This window comes from Acomys minous (assembly GCF_964271855.1).
Source record: "Acomys minous genome assembly, chromosome: 10".
NCBI classification, from domain to species: Eukaryota; Metazoa; Chordata; class Mammalia; order Rodentia; family Muridae; genus Acomys; species Acomys minous.
The window spans coordinates 76,327,118-76,352,735 of NC_140491.1; the positions used below are offsets into that span (position 1 = coordinate 76,327,118).

Sequence of the window (25,618 nt, forward strand, 5' to 3'; positions counted from 1 at the left end):
CGGCACACACCTTTAATCCCAGCACTTGGGAGGCAGAGGCAGGTGGATCTCTGAGTTTGAGGCCAGCCTGGTCTACAGAGTTGAGTTCCAGGACAGCGAAGGCTATGTAGAGAGACCCTGTCTCAGAAAAGCCAAAAAAGAAAAATACAAAGGATTAGATTTGACACATCAAAAGAAACACACCTCAAGCTTATCAAGTAAAACTCACTCTAGTTGCATCTTGAAGAGCTTTAATCAAAAAGTATTGCACCACAAATGACTCTGCTACAGCAGTTTTTAGATAATACCATCCCTATTTACATTGGTAGTAAGATCACAGTCCAGTGCTCATATATAAAGGGCCATACATACTGTCTTGTCACCAAAGTTTATAGAAGTAAAGTGCATCAAGCCACCTGGAATAGCTACTGCACTCTTCTAGTGCTGGAGGAGCTCAACATGCAGCAGGAAGCCGTTCTAAATGAGTGGGCCCCACAGCCGCACCTCAACCTGCAGGCAGGTAGGGGTGTCTGCATGTGTGTGAGAGACCAGCTCAAGGGCCTCTGCAGCTGCTCTGGAAGGCTTGGACCGCTCAGTCCTTTGCGGTTTCTTATCTGGGACAGGAGGAAGGGAAGGAATCCTACTTGTGGAGAAGCTACATCTTCCTCAGTGAAGTCACATCATAGTGGGACTCCGGTCTCATGTGTCCACTAAATGGGAAGGGGCACCCTAAAGGGAAACGTCTGTAAGAAGAGCCACAGCCAAAGCAATACCATCCTGGCTTAGATTTAGAAGGCAAATGCTGCAGATACTTGGATTTCTGTACGACACATATGTACGTACATATGTATGTTGACTTTAAGCTGAACATAACCAAGATAAATGGTAACTTTAGAAGGTCCAATTACTAGTTTATTTGCTAATGAAAATTTTATCAAACTCAGTCAAATGGTTTCCCTTGGGATCTGACGTGGCTTATCCAGAAGTATAAAAATGAACATGTTTCTATAAGCTAAAACTGAGGCATGTGTGCTATCAAGTGCAGCAGCCAGTTGGGCTGTCTGGGTGCCACGTATGAATGTAGTGTCATTAGAAATACTGGGGGTAGAAGAGAGAGAGTGCCTGCTTCCATTGAATTCAGCAGGTTGTTCTTACATAGAAAAATGTGATTGGCATTTGCTTCCTGGTAATAGGACAGAATTTGGAGCAAAGCCAGAGAAAGTCCCCTGCTTCAGAGAGCAGGTACCATGGAAGGCAAGCAAAATTACAAAGGGGCATGAGTCCTGGCCCTAGAAAGACTTGATGCTCTGATTTTCCTTTTAAAATGGATTTTATAATACAGAAAACATGTTTATAATAGTGAAGAACTTTTGCTATAAAAAATAGTTTAAAATGGTTTACCAGCAACCCATCCAAGACAAGTACATTCATTAAGAAGGCAATTGAGTGTATTTGGTGCTATACGTAGAGATCATTCCATCTGCTTGCTAGTTTTCTCAGGACTGGGAAGTTGCATACCCATCAGTCCACACTGGCCCGTTACCTATGAGATGGACACATCTCAGGTTCTAGGTGGTTGGGGAAACAAAGTAAAATACTTTCTTGAGAGGCAACATGGCATGAAAATCCAGACATGCTAGTGGAAGCGGTTTCAAAGACCACCCTTGAGTTGGCTTTCTGTGAAAGGACTAGCTCCACCTTCAGTCATGTTACCTCTGCTTGATAATTGTCACCTGACATGCCAATTACTTCAATCTTAAGTGCTAATGTTAAAAGATAGAGGACTTAGTTGCAGCTGGCCAGAGCTGGGATATTAGCAGCACTGTGAAAATCCGGGCAGTGCCCAGAATTCCTTCTCATGTTGGTGACCAGAATGATAGCGTTTGTTCCCCACTGAGGTTTAAATCAGGCTGCAGGGAGGTGGGCCTAAAGTCTTGTAAACTGTCTAGACACTTGTACAAAATACTGCAGTTAACAGCGATTAAAAACCCACCCAGTCTGGTGTGTCAGTGTTCTTTTCATAGAAAGAGTGTCAGCCCGTGTAGCTCTATCCTTGGGTGGGTCTAGGACCATGGTATCCGAGGGTTGGAGATAGAAGGCCGGATGCTGCCCTTGGGAGCTGGTTTGGATCCAAACCAAGACATCTGCATTTGAAACAGAAAAGGCTTCTGAGCTGCTGAGAAACAACTAGAGGCACTGGGGGCACAAACAGCCCTTGCCTTCTAGTCATCCCATTTGGTCAGAGGAGTAACCAAGAAGCTTCCAGTTTGCAGGGCCAAGAGCCCAGATTCAGGGAAAGATGGTAGAAAGACACTGAGTTGATGAGAAGATGGTGGAACTGTAGGAGGGTTTCTCCCACTCTATTAAAGTGTTTACTCAGGTGCCTTAGCAATTCATGGGGTGTACTGTACTGGTGGCTGAACCTGAGACCTTGCACTTAACAGGCAAGCCCTTGACCATTGAGGTCAAGGAAAACATTGTTAAGTGTAGGTGCTAGGCCAGAAATGGAGCAGTTGAGAAAGTGCCATCACTGAAAATGCTGTGATGAACAAAGTGTGGTGACGACAAAGAACAGAACATTGGGCTACAGTATGTGCTTTGAACTGCCTGATCAAAACAAAACCAAATAAGGTGAGGTGCAGCTGTGCCTGGTCACCTGCCTCAGGAGCTGGTCTGGATGCCAGTGGCTGGGTAACTGACAATACTGTGCAATAGTGGAAACAGCAGACCTGGGAAACTTACCTTATATTCCAGAGTTTCTTTGAGCATGTTCTCCTCTTCTTGTGAGAAATTCAGCAGCACTGACACTGCTTTTATGAGATGAAAAGCCTGAAACAAAACCCATTTTTGCTGCCATAGGCCTTAAGGGGTAGGCAGGCCTTGGTTCACGAGGATGAGGTGGGAGGTGCAGTTCCAGGCTTTTGAGTCATCTCTCACTTTGAGGACTGAGCCAAGAGAACGTCCTCACCAGCTACCCTGCTCCTCATGCAGGACAGATTGTTTCTAAGTCTCTAACTTCAGGAGCATTCAAGCTAGAATCCAGAGGGGGCACCCACATCTCCACAGGAGCCACTTCCCAACAAGGTATGCTCAGCAGGTCAGTACTGAGGGATGAGGGGAAGAAGGCGCAGCTGGGCTGAAAGGGAAGCCATGTAGGACTAACTAGCTGCACAAACCCAATACCCAAAACAGTAGTGTGGAAACCTTTACCTCAGATTCTCGACAGGACATGAATTTTAAAACAACATGCTTAAGGTATTCAAAGTTGATCTCTCGGGCATCAGTCAGGTCAGCATTATTGGTGACAGAAGGGGCCATATTTGGTATCTCAGGGCCTGTCTTCTCCCGGACCTCAAAAAGCTCACTGTCGGGTTTGATTTTCTGAAAAGCAATGGGAGATGTGCCATGTCAAACCCTTCAGGCTATGTCTAGGATCACAGGGATTCTCCAGCCCCAGCTGTGACCAGCTGCTCCTTGACAGACTGTCCACATCACTGGGCAAAAGAGCCCTTCACTAGAAGTGCTTGAACCCGAGGAAGGCTCAGCTCCTCCTCTTGGGGTCAGTGGCTGAGAGGAATGAACTAGATGGTATTTTTTTCTATCTATTCAAGAACACATATAGAGAAGGTATGGAGAAGACAGACTCAGACTTGTCCCCAAGGTTGCATGGTCACAGGAACACTTTTCCAGATCTTAGGCTGCTCTCCCAGCAGCCCACACCTGATCTCTCAGAGAACCCTTTGCAATCAACTAAGAGAGCACACCAGGCAGCCAAGGAGCCCAGGAGGACCAGAGAGTCAGGAAGGGCAGGGGAGTGGGGAGGCTTGGGGCACATTGTGTGGAGGGCACAGCTGGGCACTCACCAACTCCTTCTGCAGAGTCTTCTTAAGTTCCAGCATCCTCTGCTGCATCTGCTTCATAACCTGAGGTAATCCCCACCCCAAAGTCAGCTGTCACTGGTCATTGTCATGTTAGAAGGCCTTCAGAGGCCCTCCTATAGGCTTACTCTCATTGCCCCCTGGGCTTCCTTTCTTCCTGCTGCTCCACCCTTGTTTTCCTAGGCCCTAGAGGGGGTACAGTACCATCATGTTCTCTGACAGGACAATGTCCACCTAACCTTGTGTGGCCCTCAGACCTGTTAGCAGTGCCCATGTATTTCGAGAGTGCTGATGTGAGTGGCTCTGCAGAACATTTCATTTTTTAAAAATTAATTTTTTGTGTATGGGTGTTTTGCTTCAGGATATCTTGGATTCCCCGGGACCTCAACTACTATGTAGATTGAACTTAGGTTCTCTGGACAACTATGCTCTTAACCACTGAGCCATTTCTCCAGCCTCTCAGATTGTGTGTGTGTGTGTGTGTGTGTGTGTGTGTGTGTGTGTGTCTGTCTGTCTGTCTGTCTGTCTGTCTGTCTGTCTGTGTATTTCACACTGCACTGCACTGATATCAGCACTGCACTGATATCAGCACTGCACTGATAATTTGCAGTATAATTCAGATAGTGTAAAAAGGTCATGAAGTTTTTCTGTACAATCCACCAACACTGTTTTTTACATATCTATCTATCTGTCTGTCTGTCTGTCTATCTATCTATCTATCTTTTTCATGGGCATTGGTGTCTTGCCAGCATGTATGTTTGTGTGAAGAACTAGAGTTACAGAAAGTTGTGAGCTGCCAAGTGGGTGCTGGAATTAAACTAGGGTCCTCTCGGAGAGTAGCCAGTGCTTTTAACCACTGAACCATTTCTCCAGTCCCTTATTTTTATAACCAGTGGATTCTTTATTATAAGGTTTAAATGTAGTTTACCACACATTTCATCATTCATTAGAAAGGCTGAACTTCATTTAACATAATCTGTGACAGGGATTTTATTTTCCTCAGTGACAAGGATCAAGCTCAAGAAGAAAGTATTCTTTTGTTTGTTTGTTTTTCCGAGACAGGGTTTCTCTGTGTAGTCTTGGCTGTCCTGTAACTCACTCTGTAGACCAGGATAGCCTTGAACTCACAGAGATCTGCCTGTCTCTGAGTCCCTGAGTGATGGAATTATAGGCATGTGGTGCCAAGCCCGGCAAGAAGAAAGTTTTAAGCATTTATTTAAAAAAAAAAAACATGTATGTGTGTGTGCCTGCATCAGTTTATGGGCTGCACCTGAGTACAGGAGCCCATGGAGGCCAGAAAAGGGTACTGGATCTCTTGGAACTGGAGTTACAGGTGTTTGTGATCTGCCATGTGGGTGCTGGGATCTGAACCCAGGTTCTCTGCAAGAGCAGCCAGTGCTTGTAACTGCTGACCTGTCTCTCCAGTGCCCTGAAAAAGTCGTTTTGTTTTGTTTTGTTTGAGTCGGGGTTTCTCTGTGTAGCCTTGGCTGTCCTGGACTTTCTCTGTAGACCAGGCTGGCCTTGAACTCACAGCAATCCACCTGCCTCTGCCTCCTGAGTGCTGGGAATATTTGTCTGGTTGTTGTTGTTGTTGTTTTTTTTGGTTTTTCGAGACAGGATTTCTCTGTGTAGCCTTGGCTGTCCTGGACTCACTTTGTAGACCAGGCTGGCCTCGAACTCACAGTGATCCACCTGCCTCTGCCTCCCGAGTGCTGGGATTAAAGGTGTGCACTGCCACGCCCGGAGGAAAAGTTTTAAATAAAAGTATCTCTGAAGTCTTATTACTGTAATAGCAAAATAAGAATTTTCTTTCATGTTCTAGTTTATGCACCAATTCTTGTACTGAAAGTAAAAATTTGTTTCCTGCTTTTTGTGTTTTGAGACAGGATCTTCCTAAGTAGCTCAGGATGGCTTTGAATTCATGGTAGTTCTCCTGTGTTAGCTTCTCAAGTGCTAGGATTACAGTTGTACATCAGCATGTCCAACTTTTTTTCATGTATCATTTTCCTTTTAAAATTTGTTACTTACACAGTACTCTGCTTGCATGTATGCCTGCAGACCAGAAGAGGGCACCAGAAATCCTTAGGGATGTTTGAGCCACCATGTGACTGCTGGGAATTGAACTCAGGACCTTTGGAAGAGCAGCCAGTGCTTTTAACCTCTAAGCCATCTTTCCAGCCCATTGTGTATCATTTTCACTGGTTCTATTTTTCCTAAGAGTGTGTGTGTGTGTGTGTGTGTGTGTGTGTGTGTGTTTGAGGCAGGGCCTTCTATAGATCAGATTTGGTATGTATTCAAGGATGACCTTGAACTGATTCTCCTGTCTCTGTCTCTTAAGTACTCATATTAGAGTCGTGTGTAAGTATGCTTGGCTTCCCAGTAGTTACTTGTAATAAGATAGGATAGCATCTCTAGGGGATGCCCATGACTTACTCTGTGACCAGGTTTTCATTTTTACTTCATTTTCTTTTTGTAAATCTGTGGACTGAACTCAAGGCCTTATGTATGCTAGCTAGTCAAATGTTCTATTACTGAGCCCCATCTCAGTCCTTGGCTTTCTTTTCATTTATTTTTGAGACAGGGTTTCACTATAGAGCCCTGGCTGGCCTGGAACATGCTATGTAGAGTTGGCTGGCCTTGAACTCCGATAGATCCGTCTGCCTTTGCCTCTAGAGTGCTGAGATTAAAAGTGCATGCTACCATGACTGCTTTTGCCCATCCCCCATCTTTGCAAGCAGGCTTCAAGGTTGTGGTGGCATACACCTTTAGTCCCGGCACTGGAGAGGCATGAGCTACATGGTGAGACCTGTCCTTAAAGACAGCCTCACATAACCCAGGCTGGCCTTATCTGCAGGCCCTTCTGCATCTGTCTCCAGAGTGTAGGGTTACAAGTGTGCGTCACTACACTCAGCAAGGACTGCACTTTGCATGGACAGAGATGTATGCAGAGTAGAACAGAGGAGTGAGACCAAAGGCCACAGAAACTGGTGCATGCCTTTAGTCCTAGCATTGGGAGGCAAAAGCAGGCACATCTGAGTTTGAGGCCAGCCTAGTGTACAGAGTGAGTTCCAGGACAGCCAAGGCTTAAAACAAAAAACAAAACAAAACAAAAAACTAAGCAAGCAAACAAACAAGCAAGCCATGAGAAAACCAGCACTAACCTCTAGAGGAGATGACAGACTTGGGGGAGGTAATGGCAATGAGGAGGAATAGCTGGGCTTGGGCCTGAGGGTTGGGCAGACCCACAGCTGGCCAGGTACAGAGTGTCCTCACCTTATTTTTCTCTGTAAGTTGCTGCTCTAAATCCTGCTTTTCTTTCTGTAGCTGCTTTAGATCCATGGCTCCAACCTCACCATTTGGAGTTCCTTCTGCAGCTGGAAGCTCATACTCAGAATCCTGCATAGCTTTTGCGATGACCTACAGGATAGTGGCAACAGGACAAAGGCAGGTGAGCGTCAGGTCTGTGGGGAAGGGGTGCCAGCTCATTGTATAGGTGTGGCCTGGTGTGCTGCAGCAGGCAGCTGGTGGGAAGATTCCATCCAGTCCCTGCCAGGCGAACTACTGGCTTTTGGTATCAACTGGCATACTAAAAGGTGCTTCCATAGACATGGCCCTGTATGTCTCACCCTCCCCTGCCCCCAGGCAGCTGAAGACCTTTACCACAAAGGAAGGAGTATAAAAATGCAGAGCTGGTTACTCTACCCTTCTTACACCTCCCCCTAGTAAAGGGATAGCACTCACAAGTGGCTCCTGGCCCTGCATTGGCAGGGGGTCCTCTCCTGTTGTGGCTGGCACTGCCTCCTGGGCCCTACAGGTCCTCAAGGCCTCTACTTCACTCTGCAGTTGGTGCATCTGCAGCAGGGCAGAATTGTGACCTATGGTGGCAGGAGCATAGTATGAGCCATTGATTGCACACTGCTTTGTGACAGGCTGGTTCACTGATGGCACCCTGCTGGCCGGGGGTTGGCTCCTCACCTTTCTCCAGCCGGTGAAGTTCCTGCTCCTTCTGGAGAAGCACCTCATCTTTTTCACACAGGCTCTGATTTTTCTCTTCTATGATGGCGGTCAGCTCAGCAGCCTTACCAGGAAACTCAGCATGAGAGGGGCTGACATAATCCCCTCTTCTACAGGGACTCCATTTCCAATTGGAGGACGGGGAACCCTCCATGACATCTGCTGCCTAAGCCTTTGGCAATCGGATCCATTCTTCTAAATGGTGCTGCACAGGGTGATTCCCCTCGTTGCCTCTAGGCTGCACTGGGCCAGCCAGAATGTGGATGCTCTGGTCAGCCTCTAAATCCATCCTTTCCTTAGCACCCATGTCTCACCAGCCCATGGCATCACCTCATTCTGGTGTCAGAGGTAGGATTACCCTAAGTTCTCTTCAGAAGTGACTGGGCCACACATTGATCAAGAACTCAATGGTAGGCCGGGCGTGGTGGTGCACGCCTTTAATCCCAGCACTCGGGAGGCAGAGGTAGGCGGATCGCTGTGAGTTCGAGGCCAGCCTGGTCTACAAAGTGAGTCCAGGATGGCCAAGGCTACACAGAGAAACCCTGTCTCGAAAAACCAAAAAAAAAAAAAAAGAGAGAGAGAACTCAATGGTAGCCTCTAGCCACCAAGACCAGACAGAGCCAGGTGCTCTGTTTGTTCCCACATTTGGTTTTCCCTACACTTCTGGCTGGAAACTCAACTTACTCTTTGGCGGGTAGCAGGGTGGTGATGTACCATTTCACAGACTCAGACTGTTAGATCCCTACCGAAGGACTTTTCTCCAGTTTATTTTTTAAAAAGATTTATTATATATACAGTGTTTTGCCTGCATGTTTGCCTGACCACTGGAAGAGGGCAATAGATCACATTATAGATGGTTATGAGCCACCATGTGGTTGCTGGGAATTGAACTCTGGACCTTTGGAAGAGTAGCCAGTGCTCTTTACCTCTGAGTTATCTCTCTAGCCCTCCAATCAATTTTTTGTTTTTTCTTCGAGACAGGGTTTCTCTGTGTAGCCCTGGCTGTACTGGACTCGCTTTGTAGACCAGGCTGGCCTCCAACTCATAGCAACCCACCTGCCTCTGACTCCCGAGTGCTGGGATTAAAGACGTGTGCCACCACCGCCCGGCTCAATCACTTAAAAAAAAAAAAACAAACTAAACAGCCTGAAAACTTAGGAAGGGGCATCATATGAGGTAAAGTTTCTCGGTAATAGTTTCACAAGTATCCTACAGGTCATAGGGCATCTCCCTATTGACTGTGTTCCCTGAGACTCTTGACAGGCTTACCCTGAGTATATGGGGTCTCTGATGGCCCCACACTAGGAGGTACAGTGACCTTGAGACTGCAGGGGAACACGGCTTTGGTCCATGTCTTGGTAGCCAGCTGGGGGCCTACCTGTTGCTGGAACTCTTCCCTCTGTTTCTGAACTTCCTCCAGGGCTTGAGCCATAGACACACTCATAATTTCTCTTTGACTCCATTCATCCTAGAATTCAGAAAACAGGTACAAGTCTCAAAACACGTTTTTGTTTGTTTGTTTTGTTTTTTTTAAAGACAGGGTTTCTCTGTTTAACAGAGCCCTGGCTGTCCTGGACTCACTTTGTAGACCAGGCTTGCCTTGAACTCACAGGGGTCTACCGGCCTCTCCCTCCCAAGTGCTGGGATTAAAAGCGTGTGCTACCATGCCCAGCCCAAAACAGTCTACTTTCTTATCTGTATGCTTCATTTGAAGCCCAAAAGAGGAGCCCCGACTTCGCAGGACCAAAACATTCTCCCTGCTTCCCTACATGCCTCTGATGACAGCCTGGGCACTGCACCTAATCTCACAAATGGACATATCAATGAGGGCAGTAGTTCTGGAAGCTCCAAACCTGGTCTAATGAAACCCACTTACAACAAGAAAGCTCACAGGGACAACCTGGTCACACGAAATGTAATGAAGCAGCTGCTGAGCTTTGTAAGAGTCACTTTCACAGATTTATCCACAGAAGCCCTTTTATGTGATCTATTTTATTATTTATGCATGTGCAAGTGTGAGTGTATGTCATGTGTGTATGGAATACCTGTGGGGGCCAGAAGGGGACCCTGGATGCCCTGCAGCTGCAGGTCAGGCAGTTATGAACTGTCTGACTTGGATGCTAGGAACTGAACTCAGGTCCTCGGGAAAGGAGCAAGTTTGTTTAACTGCTGAGCCATTTCTCTAGTCCCCACAATACGATTAATAATGTAAAGTTACATTTATTTACTGTATATGTATACATGCGGGTTGGCATGATGCTGTCTGCTGTGGAGGACAGAAGGTAACTTATAAGAGCTAATTCTCTCCTCCTACCATGTGGGTCTCAGACCAGAGGAACAGCCCTCGATCCCATTTTATAAGAGTGAAAACAGACACTCCAAGAGGTTTGGTGATTTGCCTTAGGTGCCAGTCCTAGCAGGTGCCAGGAGCAGACTGAGAGTCAGACTCAGCCAGAGTCTCCTAAAGCATCTTCAGTGAGAGCAGGAATATCAGTCCCTTAGCTGACTGGCAGGATTTCTGCAGCACAGGACTGTGTCACCACTGCCCTCCTCTGGGAGTATGTTCATGCTTGTCAAGAGTCACAAGTGTCAAGTACAACCTTTCAGGTCTTGACCACTTGGTCAGTGAGAGGCCCTGGGGAGAACATGTAATATCTGCTGTTTTTGTTTACCTAGAACCCCCTGGGTTCTGTGTAAGTACCTCAATTCTGTCCTCCATTTCCACCTTGAGACTTTACATGGCAAGGGTTGGGCTGTCAGTGACAATGCCCTAATTTTGTGGCATATGATTTGGGTCTGACCTATTATGTCACCAAGATGAACAATTAAGAGTCTTTTGTATCCTGACCCTTTTTTATACTCTGAAGCTAAGTTAAAGACCCCTGAAATGGTCCAAGAGCAGAGCTGACATTATGTCCGTGCTCCCAACATAGGAAGCCCTCTACATTGATGAACTAGCAAATTATCACTGATGGAGAAAGAAAACCATCAGTTTCCCTGGGTCTGTGAGCTTCTTATCTCTTCCTAACAACTCCCTGTGTCAGCTACAGGGACATGGCATGTTGGACCTTACTTGAGTAATCACAATTGTCTTCAGAGTGAGTCTAGCTCTGACAGAAAAGTACAACTGGTACCTGAACTTGAGAGGCCCACTTGAGAGATGAGACAAGACTCCTTGTCAGGGGCCCCTGATCACCTATGACTACCAAATGCGGGCTTAGGATGTGCCTGCTGTCACGGGAGGGAGCTAGAGATTCTGGCTTGGTAAGAATGATTTGCCTACTCAGGAATGTGTTTTTTTGGGGAAATCTAGAGAGATGCTTATAACTGCTGGTGTCTAGAGAGGCAGACAGCCTCAATATGTCTGAGAAGACAGGAAGGCAGGCTGGAGCACAAAGGAAACTCATGCTGGAGAACTGTCTTTGGCACTTTTCATCTGTAGCCCTGTTTGATCCTCTAAATGGTCTTCTTGGGGTCAGAGGTTACCCTTTCCATTTTAAAAAGAGAAAATGGGCCAGGTCTGAAAGCATATACCTGTAATCCTAGTGCCTGGGAGGTTGAGACAGAGAATTCCAAGTCCCAGACCAGCCTGAGCTAACTGGAGATACCCTGTCTCAAATAAGGCTAGGGGTTTCTTTACAGTAGAGCACTCAACCAGCACAAGGGAGGCTCTAGGTTTCAGGCCCAGGACTACAAGACAACAGCCAAATACCAGCTAAACACCAGCCATAGCAATAGCACACACACAGACACACACAGTGGATTCCTGACAGGGAGTGGTTAGCTGACGTACATGGCCAGGTGGCTCTGAAGTGCCTCAGAGCCCCATGAGTCCCCAACTGCTGGACTCCAGGTTGGTACTCCAGCCTGCCTAGTAAGCATGGTTTACACCTTGCAGGAGCTGTTAGGCCTCCCAACACATGGCAGCTAAGCATTTGGGGTTATGCCTGGTATTTTGGGGGGCAGGGGGCAGGTGTTCAGGTAGCAGCTTGTTTTAAAAAATAAAAACAAACCGGGTGTGGTGATGAATACTTTAATCCCAGCACTTGGGAGGAAGAGGCAGGCAGATCTCTGTGAGTTCTAGGCCAGATGGGAATATAGAGTGAGAACCTGTCTTTAAAACAACAACAAACCCTTAATATAGGTATATAATAAATTAGAGTCCTTTAAAAATGCATGAATACAGCCAGGCGTGGTGGCACATGCCTTTAATCCCAGCACTCAGGAGGCAGAGGCTGGTGGATCGCTGTGAATTCGAGGCCAGTCTGGTCTACAAAGTAGAGTCTAGGACAGCCAAGGCTACACAGAGAAACCCTGTCTCGAAAACTAAAATATAAATAACCAAATAAATAACCAAATAAATAAATGCATGAAGACAGAAAGAAAGGAAAAAGGCAGGTCCAGGCATATTAGAGATATGTTGGACTCTGAGTGGGATCAAGAGAAGAAATAGAAAAAACAAGAAAATAAAACTGATTTTTTTTGCACTTGGGAGGCAGAGGCAGGCGGATCGCTGTGAGTTCGAGGCCAGCCTGGTCTACAAAGCGAGTCCAGGACAGCCAAGGCTACACAGAGAGACCCTGTCTCGAAAAACCAAAAAAAAAAAAAACAAAAAAAAAAAACACTGATTTTTTTCCTTCTCTTTTTAGATTTATCTGTATGCCAAATGAGGGCATCAGATTCTATTACAGATGGCTGTGAACCACCATGTGGTTGTTATAAATTGAACTCACTGAGCCATCTCTCCAGCTTCAGTACTCACTGATTTTAATAATGCTCTCATGGAAAATAACAGTTCAAAGAATATACTTTTATTTTTTATTTTTTCCAAAACAAGGTTTCTCTGTGTAGCCCTGGTTGTTCTAGAACTTGCTTTGTAAATTGGATGGCCTTGAAATCCACCTGCCTATGCCTCCCAAGTGCTACGTCAGCTGGGTCTATCTTAACCTCTGTCTCAGGGGCATTCAAGGAAGATGGGAAGGCTGTTCCTTCCTGGAGACTTCCTGGACTTCACGCATGTCCCTCTGAACTGGCAGCAGCAATTTTGTCCTGAACTAGCAGTTACATCCGCTTTGCAGTTTTCCTACTCTTGCCAGCCTATCTACTGCTTTGTTCCCACACACCAGCACAGCTGTGTAGCACATCATCTGAGGTTTATGTGGCAGATGTGTGTAACTGCTTTTGAAATTTAATAGTTATAACTTTCTCACTTTACCCCTCCTCTGATGCTCTGAAGATGCCCCTGTAGTTGCCACCTTTGTGATATCTTTTTTCTTTTTCCACTAGAAGTCTTTTACTGAATCATAAAATATCACAAATGGTCTTATAACCTAGGGTCTTGTTTCTGTGGCTAGATCACAGATCTTATTCATTACCCTGCTGTACTAAAATATAGACTCCCCCAAAATATGTGTATGACTCTTGTTTTTAACTGTGTGGCTTGCTGAATGAAACCAGTTAAGTTAAAAAACAAGTTCAGAATCTTTATTTCAAGGACTACCTTGTCTGGGTTTGAGACTTGTGGACAAAGTGACACTTGTCCTCATCTGAATACTACTGATGTATTTCTCACTCAAAATTGTGGATTTCAACAAGACACCCATCTCCTGAGTGACCCTGGTAGGGAAGCAAGCATCCACAGGCCTTCTGTGGTAATGGAAGCCCAGTGCTGTGCCCTGTGCCCTGTGCTTGACTGCTGACAACATTAACAGTTGTCAGTCACTTCTATTTCTTCGTCTTTTTTCCCCCCTGAGACAGGGTTTCTCTGTGTAGCCTTGGCTGTCCTGGACTCACTTTGTAGATCAGACTGGCCTCGAACTCACAGCAATCACTTGCCTCTGCCTCCCAAATGCTGGGATTAAAGGCGTTTGCCACCACTGCTGGGTACAGAAGCCAATTTCTTATGACCTTGTCTCAAAGAAAAAAATACAGAGGGGCTGCAGAGATGGCTGGCTCAATGTTTAAGAGCAGTGGCTTGCCTGGCAAGGTGGCACACACCTTTAATCCCAGCACTCGGGAGGCAGAGCCAGGCAGACCGATGTAAGTTTGAGGCCAACCTGGTCTACAAAGTGAGTCCAGGGCAGAAAAACCCTGTCTCTCAAAAAAAAAAAAGAAAAGAAAAGAAAAGAAAAGGGGTGGGGGTGGGCTGGAGAGATGGCTCAGAGGGAGGCTAAGAATGCTACCTGCCCTTCCAGAGGTCCTGAGTTCAATTCCCAGCAACAACATGGTGGCTCACAACCATCTATAATGTGATGTGATGCCCTCTTCTGACCTGCGGGTGTACATGCAGGCAGAGCACTGTATATATAATAATAAATAATAAATATTTAAAAAAACATAGTATATACTGATACACATTAAAATAAACACATTTTTTAAAAACTTTGAAAAAAAGGAAAAAAAAGGTCCGGCATGGTGGTGCATGCCTTTAATCCCAGCACTCGGGAAGGCAGAGGCAGTCTTGGGGGGAAAAACAACACCACCACCACCACCACCACCACCACACACACACACACACACACACACACAGAGGTTTGAATTTAGCTAAAAAAGAAAAAGAAAATCTGATTGCAAGATACATGCTTTTCATGATATAGTAACACTGCAATAGTGCCTAAGCAACTAAGTGAATATTGTTACTGGGAGCTTGTAAGGGGCAGGCCCTGAATGACAGGTATTGATACAGAGAAGGGAAGGTCTGCAAAGGCTTGATATCAGAAAATATTGGGAAATATTGCCATGATTCGCCTCCCAAAGGTATTGTGAAGGACCAAGGGAGCCTAGAGGGCCTGTAAGAAAGTAGGCCGGCTTGGGCTGGAGAGATGGCTCACTGTTTAGGAGCACTGACTACTCTTCCAGAGGACAGGGGTTCAATTCCCAGCACCTACATGTCAACTCATAATTGTCTGTAACTCCAGTGTCAGGGGATCTGACACCATCACACAGACATACATAAAGCAAAACACCAACATACATAAAATAACAACAACAACAAAAAGGGCATGCTGTTCTGTCTGGGGAACAACAGGAGTAAGATCAGATTAAAACTTCACGGATGGGAAAGGACAACAACCCAGCTGACGGCTCACTTCTGTACAAGGTCCCCAATATACACAAACATCTTCCTAAGGCCCTCTTTACAAGTCAGAGGGGTGTTCTGACAGTATAGTTTCCAGTCAGCTAGTGACAAGTACACAGAGAAAGAGCTGCGCTTTGGGGTACAGTGAACAGCTAGATGAGACTAGCCCAGCTTATGGCACTTGGACTGACTGCACTCAAAGTCTCAACAGCATGAACTGCTAAAGGAGCACAACTCTCCTATTCCTGGGTCCCTGAGAAGACTTGAGCAGATACCTAACAGAAGCACTGGAGCAGAAGCAACTTCCACTTCCCCTTCGCTGTAAGTGCAGGGCTTTTCCCTGTCCACTCAAACATATGAGACAGTTAGGAACTTCCATAACAATGAATCTATTAGATAAATACCTTTAGCTTCTTTAGCTCTAATTGGTGATGTTGTAAAGAACGTTCACATTCATTTCTGCTTTCTTTAAGGGCCACGTTTTCCTGCTGCAGCTGTTGCTGTAAATTGAGCAGAGCACATATAAGAAAAGGTGTTATCTGCTGTATTTCCGCCTAGGCACAGCCTGGTCTCTCTGACATTGTCCTTTTGAAATGACTGAAGCTGAGGAAATGGCTCCATTGATTAGTGCTTAGGAAGGTATGAAGATCTATATTTAGATTCCCAACACCCAGGTGGTCGTGCATTCCTGTAATACCAGTGATGGGCAGAAACTGGGGTTTGCTGGCCAGCTATCTAGCCATATTAGTGAGATTCCATCTCAAAAAGTAAGGTGGAAAGCCACTGAGGAAGACAGCTGATATTCAATCTCTAGCCTCCATAAAAGAAAGGACCTTTATTTTGGTCACTGAAAGTGTAGGAGTAAGCAACAGGGTAGGGACAAGGAAGAAAAACACTGAAAATCTCCAGGGGCAGGAGAATGGCTCAGTGGTAGAGCACATGCTTAGCAGGTGTGAGGCTCAATCTCTAGGTCCTCAAGAACACTTCACCTCTTATGACTGTGGAACACATAGAGGGATCATAGGAGAAGCCATTCGGGAGGAACAATATGGATTTCAGAAAACCCTGAGAGGACTGTTAGAGAACAGAAATATGTCCCTGTGGAAAACCTGTCTGCTGTGCAGCTCGGTAAAAGCAGTCTTTTTACTTCCAGTCTCCTAAGCAGGCTAAGTCTTTCTAGGAAAAGTGAACGGCTCTGTCAAGTGGTCCCAGCCTAGAGAGGTACCATTCTGCTCAGCTGCAGTGACACGTGGACTCCCATTCCACTCACCATTACACGCTCTGAGGCCATCTGGTCGGCCACCCGGGCTTGTTCCAGAGCTTCAGTCTGGGCCTCCAGCGCACGGGTACGCTCCCTGAAACGCTGCTCCAGGCCAAGGACCTGCTGCTGGGAAAGGCTACTCTCTTGGTTTGTAGTGATCTGCAGAAGAATCATAGGACAGTTAGCCAGGACACAAAGATTTCAGAGGCGAGCCTGACTGCCTACACAAACTATCCTCTTTGGCCACTGCTGCCCTGGTATGGCTTTGAACCCCTGCATGGTCTACATATTACTGCTGCGTCTGGCCTGCCCTGGAAACTGAAGCCAGCATCTGTCCTGATGCCACTGGCACTCCCTTCATGGTGTATGCTGAGCACCTCTTTGTCTTCAGATATAGGCCTCCGTCAGCTACTTAATGGATCTCTATAGCTGAGATTTTCCTAGGGAAGGCAGGAGAAAAAAGTGGTGAAGGGCTATGCATAAGACAGATGTGAACCTTGCTACCTCTATGTTCACCTCCTCTACAGAGTGAGTATGACAGACAGTGTCAATATTAGGTGTGCCACTAAGTGATGAAGCATTCTGCACAGTGCTAGGGATGCCACAAAGAGGGACATCAAGGTTGGCTGCTTTTATTTCCCCAGCTTCAACTTAATCAGATTACTCAGAGCATGATGGCTACACAAATGCTTCAACCTACTGTTTTGTTTGTTAGTTTCTGAGAGGGTCTCACTGTGTAGGCTTGGCTGGCTGGATCTCACTATGTAGACCAGGCTGTCCTTGAACTCAGAAAGATCTGTTTTCCTCAGATTTGCAAATGATGGGATTAAAGGAATATGTCACCACACCCAGCTCATCCAGTGGTCTTGAATTGCTTTTCACATCTCTGATTGAAAGCTAAGCTTTGAACTCTTGAGGACCACAAAAGGACAGGGTACTCAAGAAAACAGATGTTGGGTGGAAACTACCAGTTAGTCCACGGCTCTGGGTAACTCTGACCCTCCAGGGTAACCTCCCCACTCCTTGCTCTGTTTATGTTGAGTATAGATACTGCTGTGCACATCTGCAAAGGTGCTGAAGGAAAGCACTGGAGCCTGCACATGGTGAACACTTACAAGCTTCTGGATCTGAACTTCCTGGGCAGCCACAACATCTCTGCTCTGGCTTAGCTGCTCTTCAGCAGCCTGTAGGCGTTTTTCTAGGTCCTTCACCTGAGGGGAAACAGAATTATTCTTTTGCTCACAAGAAGCTGGGCTGGTTTAATGCATGGCTTTAAAATTAAGAGCCAGATCAAAAGGAAAAAAGAAAAAAAGGGGGGGAGAAATAAAACAAAACAAAAAATCCTGATGGTGGTGGCACATGCCTTTAATCCCAGGCAGATCTCTGAGTTCAAGGCTAGTCTGGTCTAGTTACACAGAAAAACCTTGTCTTGAAAAACAAAATAAAGGCCGGGTGGTGGTGGTGCACGCCTTTAATCCTAGCACTTGGGAGGGAGAGGCAGGTGGATCATTGTGACTTTGAGGCCAGCCTGGTCTACAAAGGGGTCCAGGACAGCCAAGGCTACACAGAGAAACCCTGTCTTGAAAAACCAAAAAAAGAAAAAACCAAACCAAAACAACCAAACAACCAAAAACAACAACAAAAAAATAAAATTATAATCAGAAACAAGGTGTAATAGTATATGCCTATAATCAGAGGACTCAATAGGTGGTGTGAACAAGGTCCCAGGTTCAATTCCGTATCACAGGCTTACATAAAACCTTTCTTTACAAAAACAAGTAAGAGAGCCCCAAGTCTTCCATTATAAAGCAATACCACTTTAATGTTTTTCTTTAGATCTTTAGGACTGTTTTATAGTTTGTATACCATTTAAATGATTTGTCATTCTTTCCCTCCCACTCAATTCCACTCAGACCTGAGATGATTATTTTCTTAAGAGGGCTTCCTGCTTTACTGAGCACAAGTCTACAGGACCACCTGCTGGTACTTGGACTGTTTTACATTTTTATTTATTCCAGATTTTTAATTTCTTGCTTATTGTGTGTGTGTGGCATACATTATGTGGGTGTATGGATGCAGGCACCATAGCATGCTCAAGTGGTCAAAGAACAACTTTGTGGAGTTGATTGTCTCCTTACACTCTATGTGGGCTCTAGAGATCAAGCCCAGACTGTCAAGCTGATGATGCAGCAAGTGCCTTTACCTGCTGAGCCATCTTGAATGCCCTTTCACATTTTTTCTAGTCTAAAATAAAGCAGTCATTAATATCTTCACACAAAATTGTTTGATGTTTCAGTAACTTCCTTGGGAAAGAGTCCCAGAAGTGTGATTGTTGATCACAACATGAATTTTGGTCTTACTCAGACCATGGGTTCTGAGATACACACTGCCAACATACTACAGAGATACATCAGCAACGGGGGAGAATCCAGTATGTTAAGAAAAACTCAGTATGTGCTGAAGTTAGATTAGTAACAGTGAGGAAGGGCAGACTGTTAAGTAAACAGTGCTAAGAAACCTGGAGGAAAGGAAAGCTGGGTTCTTACTGAATACCACACACAATGACAGTCTGTATGTGAACAAGAGCTCTATTATGCGGACAAACTTATACAATTAATTAAAAATATATATCTCGGTGATTTAGAAACACGAATGGGCCGGGCGTGGTGGTGCACGCCTTTAATCCCAGCACTCGGGAGGCAGAGGCAGGCGGATCGCTGTGAGTTCGAGGCCAGCCTGGTCTACAGAGCGAGTCCAGGACAGCCAAGGCTACACAGAGAAACCCTGTCTCAAAAAAAAAAAAAAAAAAAAAAAAAAGAAACACGAATGGATTTTTTAGATGGAGCTTCAGACCAGAGAGAAGTGCTATCATACTTCAGAATTTCTGTGCAGCAAGGTATACATACACAGACTAGTTCAGGACTGAAACTGATGAGATTAGGTACTAGAATGTGAAACAAAATCCTACAACCCAATTAAAAAAAGACTGAAACCAACAAACAAAAATAGGTATAGGGTTTGTAGACAGTTCAAAAGTAGAAACCCTAGAGGCTAACAAGATGAAGTAACAGGTGAAAACTCATTAATAACCACTGTACTAAACACAATGAACCATCACTTCATATTCACTAAACTGGCAAAAAAAACCCAAAAAACAAAAAACAAAAACAAAAAAACCCCAAACAAACCCCAAGGCTGAGTAATACCCAAGCTGGGAGATAAGAAATGCAATTGGGGTGCTGAAGGAGAGATAAACCTGTTTTTGTTATGATCCCAAGTGTGGGATCAGAACGGTCTTGTGAGAGCAGGTGAAGTTAATCCACTAGAAGACAAACCACCTGTGTGGGCGCTTGATTGTTGCCAGCTGAAAAGAGCCACGAACAGACTCTGGGAGGAGGAGATATATAAATGAGCCCCAAACTGGAGGCAGGGCCTTTGGAGACTTGGGATAGTTTTGGCTGTTCATCGCTCCACTTTGAGACGCTCCTAGAGAGAACCACTCGAGGGAAGGCTTCAGGGCTCCCGGCTCCTGCTGAGGTTCCGGGTTCTGGTTACTCCAGGTTCCAGCAGAAGAAATCCTGCTGGCAACGCCAGGAGAATCGTTCCTGGATTCTGGAACTGATATCTTTACGGCTTTGTTATTCTTTAATCCTCTTTTCCTATTGTTTTGGTTAGTCGGGTTATAAGGGATGTACACTCAGGCAATAAGTTCGTAATAAAATATATTGGTTAAGAAAACTGAGGCTACAGGGGGCAGTGGTTGAGAGCACTGGCTGCTCTTCTGGAGGACCCAGGTTCAATTCCCAGCACCCACATGACAGTTTACAACTATCTGTAACTCTGAGATCTGACACTCTCACAGAGACATGTGTGTAGACAAAACACCAATGTATATAAAATAAACAAATTATTTAAAAAAAAAGGAAGAAAAAAAAAGCAGCTGGGGCCTAGAGTGGGCAGAACAACTGCCTGAACCTCACCAAAAATAGTTCCTTGGAATAAAGATGCTCTAACCAAGGAGCTTCTTAGCTAAACCACCATCTAACCAGGATTTACACATCACAGCAAATGTGATGTCAGTACCTGAGTCTCCAGCAGGTCAACGGCCTTGGTGTGGCTGCTCCTGGCAGCTAAGAGCTGCTGCCTAGTGTCTTCCAGATTCTGTTCAGCAACTGTTTTCTGTAATTTAAAAATGAGTAAGAGAAAGTTGTTTCTACATTTCACAAGTATTTACTGATGCTGTAACATTTGTGCTAGGCAGAAATAGGTAAAACCATTAGCAAAATGAGATATAACTCACATATCATAGAGGACACACAAAATAAATTTGGCACAGTCTTTTGTTCCCAAGGCTGGGACAAATGACTAACAACAAAAGTACACACTAGTAAGCATGCATGCACAGTGGTACAAGCATTTAATCCCAGCACTCAGTAGGCAGAAGCAGACAGATCTCTGTGAGTTTGAGGCCAGCTAGGGCCACATAGTGAGACCCTGTCTCAAAAAAAAAAAAAAAAAAAAAAAAAAGAAAAGAAAAAAAAGAAAAAAGAAAAAAGAAAAAAAGAAGAGTTTGCTGTGTTCCAAGAACTACAGTTCTTCAGAACTATTCAGAAAAGCTTAGGTTAATAAATCAAGACTGTGATATTCAGTGAAAGGGTCAGATGATGAGGAACTCTTTAGAGTTGTAAAAACTTTTATTTTGCAGGCAGAAATTTTTCAAATGTATCTTCTAAAACCTAGCTTTAGCTTTACTGGGGAGACTGGCTAAATGTGAGGTCTTACTCTAGACCTGTTGATGTCAGCATTTCTATTAGAGACATATGCTTTAAACAAACTCCCAAGTAATTCCTCTGCACTCTTTACTAATAGTTGGTTATAATACTAGTAAGGCTATTATTATATGCACCAATTTTTATTCTTATTTAATTAAGTATGACACAATATGAACCCAATGGTATAGAGAAGACAATATAAAAAGATTAAGTGACTTGCTTTAAGTCACAGTGACTACACACAAGATACAGATGCTTGCCTCTAGAAACCAACTTACATGTTAGAATGCACCTTATACTCAATGTAGATGTTTAAGGGAATTGTGGAAGATGTTCAAGAGAGTGAGGTGACCAGAAATCCAGTTTAGAAAGATTAGTTTCATAGGGGTGAATTGGTGAAGAGAGTCTAGTTGGGTGCCAGCCTGGAGACTTCAATGCACTTCTGTTTGTGCTGCAAGAGGCTCTGAAGCTCTGCAGTACTGCAGTGGCTGAAGAGAAGGAGAAGCTTGGCTTGACAGAGCTCATGGCTTTGTTGACTTTGTCATGATGAGGTCAATCACAAAGAGGAGATAAAAGCTTGGGTAGCATCAGTCATCACATGGTCAGGATGCAATCTGTCCTTATAGCCCTGTAAACAAAGCTCTCCCCTTCTCTGAGAAAAACATAGGAGACATGGGCTGGTTTTTGTTTTGAGACAGGGTCTCATGTAGCTTAGGCTACTCTCAAACAACACATAGCCAAAGATGGCCCTAAACTTCCTAATTCTTTTGCTTCTACCTTCTAAACTCTGGAATTATAGACTTGCACTTCCATGCCTGGTTTATGCAGTGCTCAGGACTAAGTCCAGGGCTTTGTACATGTCAGGCAAGCAGTCTAAAAATTGGGGAACATTGCCCTGCCCTAGAAGGCTATTTTTTCCATAGGTTTTTGTTTTTGTTGTTTTTGTTTGTTTATTCTTTTCAAGACAGGGTTTCTCTGTGTAGCCCTGGCTGTCCTAGAACTCACTCTGTGGACCAGGCTGGCCTCAAACTCACAGAGATCTATCTGACTCCCACATGCTTCGGATTAAAGGTGTGTGCCACCAAAGCATAGCTAAGACTATTTTTGATGTAAATCTCAAGTTGGATAAGACAGGTGCTGTGGTATGTGCCTAGCATCTCAGCTACTTGGGAAATTAGGTAGAAAATTACTTTAAGCACAGGAGTTTTGAAGAGCTACACAGAGTTGCAGAGAACTGTTATCTAGTCATCCAGATCAGAAACTCAGAACATATTCAATACTATGCCTTTCTAACACTGGCCAGCATGAGTGGACATTACCTCTTTCAAGAGTTCTTGTGCATGGTCTTCTCCTGATAAATTCTGTTCTAGTCTCTTTTCCAAGAATATAACCTTCTCTTGCAAATGTGTGATGACTTTTTCTTTTTCTTGAGTTTCAGCAGTGACCTGGATGGGGAAGCAGAGCCATTCTTTAAGCCCTCTTTAGACTATAGCCCTCTCATCTCTCTTTTCTGCCCTGTTGTGTCTTGTTTCCCTCAGATTCTGTGCCTAATTACATCACAGAAAAACATGCAACTAAGAAAGCTTCCCAGAAAATGGGGACAGAGGTGCAAGAACAGAACTAGCAACATTAAAGAAAAAGACCTATCACAGACAAGAAGCAAGCACCAGGTGAAGGAAGAGACCTAATGCGATCAGAAGCAAGCATGAGCCGGTGTGGTGGCACACACCTTTAATCCCAGCACTTGGGAGGCAGAGACAGGTGGATCAATGTGAGTTCGAGGCCAGACTGATCTACAAAGTAAATCTAGCTCAGCCAGTGCTACACTGAAAAACCCTGTCTCAAAAAAACCAAATCAAACCAAACCAAAAACAACAACAACAACAACAACAACAACAACAAGGCAAGTATGATCATCAATTTAAGCACCTTGTAGTCTGGCAGGGAACAAACTCATCACTTCTCCAAAAGAGGCAGTATGGCTAATCCCATTAAAGAAGCTTTCAGCATCCCTGCAATGATCTATGGAATCACATTCCTAAGGCCCTGAACTCAATCCCTGGCACTGACAATACACAAACTCCCCAAACCAGAAAACTATAATGACGTTCTTGGAAACTCGAGAGCTGGGTACAGGAAGACAGAGCTAAGATAGCTGCTTTGAAGACAGGAAGAGAACTTCTTAGACAAATGACAAGAGCCAACAAGCCACCATGAATCTCATAGCTTGGCTCAGAACAACAGTGCACACTTCAGCTTGACATTCTGTCAATGAGCGCAGTGATGATGGGTGACAGAATGGGAGACGGTTCTTTGCATTACCACCAATCATCTAATGCTACTCAATGTCAGATCCGAGAATCCAGGAAGCTCTGAATACACAAGCACTCAGATCTGTGCTGGTCCACTGAGGATACCCAGGCTCCTCTCCCAAACAGGTGCAGGACATCAGACTTTAACAGTGGTGTGTACACTCACTCTGCTCCCTTGCATGCCCTGCTTATACTTTCATTGCTTCAGCTCAAGCCACAGACACATTTAACCTTGGCTAATCTCTTCTCAGGAAGATGCAGCTCTGAGTATAGGGTGTTGGAGAAGTATTTACCATTCTCATTCTCTCTGTCTCTCTCTGTCTCTCTCTGTCTCTCTCTCTGTCTCTGTCTCTCTCTGTCTCTCTGTCTGTCTCTCTCTCTCTCTCTCTCTCTTCCTCTCTCTGGGTTTTCAAGACAGAGTCTCTGTGTAGCCGTGGCTGTCCTGGACTCACTTTGTAGACCAAGCTGGCCTTGAACTCACAGTGATCCGCCTGCCTCTGCCTCCCGAGTGCTTACCATTCTTAACTGTTACCAGTGAAAACAAGACTGAGTGGCATGACTCTGAAGAATGGATGCACAGCCTCACAATTTAAAAAACTTTGTCAGTCCTAAATATTATCTGTTGATGTCTAAGAATATATAGGTTCTGACCACAGAAGCAACAAGTCTGGTCTCTGGAAGTAGAGACAGATAACCTATTCATACAGCCAACTATAGAGCAACATAATCATCCTGTAAGACAGGGGCATACAAAAGGCACGAGAAAGCAAAGGCAGTAGGAAATCAACTACTTGAGATGCTCAGACTAGGCTTCCTAAACAGGCAAGTTCAGATGCAGAGAGGCAGGAGAGGAAACAACACTGTGGGTAAGGAGCAGTGTGATGGTTTCTCAAGTTGACACAATCTAAAATCACTTTGGAACAGGGTCTCAATGAGAGATCATCTACATCAGGGTGGTCCGTGGGCATGTTTGGAGCGGGAGTGCCAATTACATTAACTGATATGGAAAACCCAGCCCAGTCCCTGGCTTTAGGTCTTAGACTATGTTAAGTGCAGAGGGGGAGCTAAGCACAACTGAGCATGTATGCATTATTTCCTCTCTGTTCTGAACTGTGACTATAATGTGACTAGCTGTCTGAAGTTCCTGCCACCTTCACTTCCTTCAATAATGGACTATGTGGTGTTTGAATAAGAACGGCTTCCATAGGCTCATATATTTGAATGTTTAGTCACCAGGCAATGGAAATATTTGAAAGGATTACAAGGATAAGGAGATGTGGCCTTGCTGGAGGAAATGTGCCACTGGGGTGGGCTTTGAGAATTCAAAAGCCAATGGCAGGCCCAGTCTTTCTCTCTGCCTATGGACCAGGATGCAGCTCTCAGCAGCTGTTCCAGTGCCTGCTACCATGCTACCACGCTCCCTGCCATGATGATAATGGACTAAAGCTCTGAAACTATAAGCAAGTCCCCAATTAAACGATTTCTTTTGTAAGAGTTATCTTGTCATGGTATTCTTCACAGCAATAGAACACCAACTACAATAGACTTTAACCAGAAATTGTAAGCTACAAAAAAGTCCTTTCTCCCTTAAGACTGTTTACTAGAACAGACAACATATGCAAATAGCTAAAACAAGTTCACCTGGACTAGGAAATTGGCTAGAAGAAGCCAGAGAGACTGAGGACACATCCCAAACCTATGGCCCAGGTACTGAGGTAAACGGCAATATTTAGAAAGTAGGTAAGACTGAAAAGATGAATGTTTTTTTCTTTCTTTTTTTGAAAAGATGAATGTTAAAGCAGGAAGGAAAATAGGTTTGCCCATACTGATGTATCCTAAGAGTCTCTCATTATAATGCAAACCAATGAAATAGAAATACTTGAAAGAAGCATAGTTCAGCCACAGCAGCAGCAGCAGCAGCTCCAGTATGAAAGCATGGACAAGCATTTCATTGTGCCTGTTACAAAAAACCTGACAGATCTCTCTGTGATACAGTAAGGGTTCAAACTGATCTTAAGGGTTCAAGCCTGCACTTGTTTTGCTGCACAGCACTGTGAACTTAAAGAATACTATGGTGACCCATTCCACTGAAGACCAACCATCTTACACCAGTTACTGTGTTGGTTAGGTAAGAGCATAAAGTTGGGGTCAGAAAAAGTATCTGTTGCCAAGCTCCAATAAGTCTTCTTTTTCTTTTATTTTCTTCGAGACACGGTCTCTCTGTGTAGCCTTGGCTGTCCTGGACTCGCTTTGTAGACCAAGCTGGCCTTGAACTCACACCGATCCGCCAGCCTCTGCCTCCTGAGTGCTGGGATTAAAGGCAT

At 44.8% G+C, this 25,618-nt stretch overlaps 1 protein-coding gene and 1 long non-coding RNA gene across 8 annotated transcripts in view; one reads left to right on the forward strand and one right to left on the reverse strand.

The window, feature by feature from the left end:
* Positions 1-208: 208 nt before the first annotated feature.
* Positions 209-25,618, reverse strand: part of GOLGA1 (golgin A1) — a 48,259-nt gene continuing 22,849 nt past the window's right edge. For 6 of the 7 annotated variants that reach the window (XM_084798477.1, XM_084798476.1, XM_084798475.1 and 3 more), the window contains 13 exons: positions 22,302-22,427; positions 20,294-20,389; positions 17,326-17,421; positions 16,220-16,369; positions 15,354-15,449; positions 9,250-9,339; positions 7,833-7,935; positions 7,599-7,732; positions 7,131-7,274; positions 3,843-3,902; positions 3,190-3,360; positions 2,722-2,808; positions 209-2,123 (listed from right to left, as the gene is read on the reverse strand). In XM_084798477.1, coding sequence (XP_084654603.1) covers positions 2,043-2,123; positions 2,722-2,808; positions 3,190-3,360; positions 3,843-3,902; positions 7,131-7,274; positions 7,599-7,732; positions 7,833-7,935; positions 9,250-9,339; positions 15,354-15,449; positions 16,220-16,369; positions 17,326-17,421; positions 20,294-20,389; positions 22,302-22,427 — 1,434 coding nt within the window. In that variant the 3' untranslated portion in view covers positions 209-2,042. Of the gene's footprint in view, positions 2,124-2,721; positions 2,809-3,189; positions 3,361-3,842; positions 3,903-5,575; positions 6,071-7,130; positions 7,275-7,598; positions 7,733-7,832; positions 7,936-9,249; positions 9,340-15,353; positions 15,450-16,219; positions 16,370-17,325; positions 17,422-20,293; positions 20,390-22,301; positions 22,428-25,618 lie in introns of those variants that run through there. The other variant, XM_084798478.1, reaches the window with a different exon arrangement.
* On the forward strand, positions 7,180-24,786 carry LOC311606998. Its single transcript, XR_014782492.1, has 2 exons — positions 7,180-7,305; positions 22,521-24,786. It is a non-coding gene; the product is annotated as an uncharacterized lncRNA (long non-coding RNA).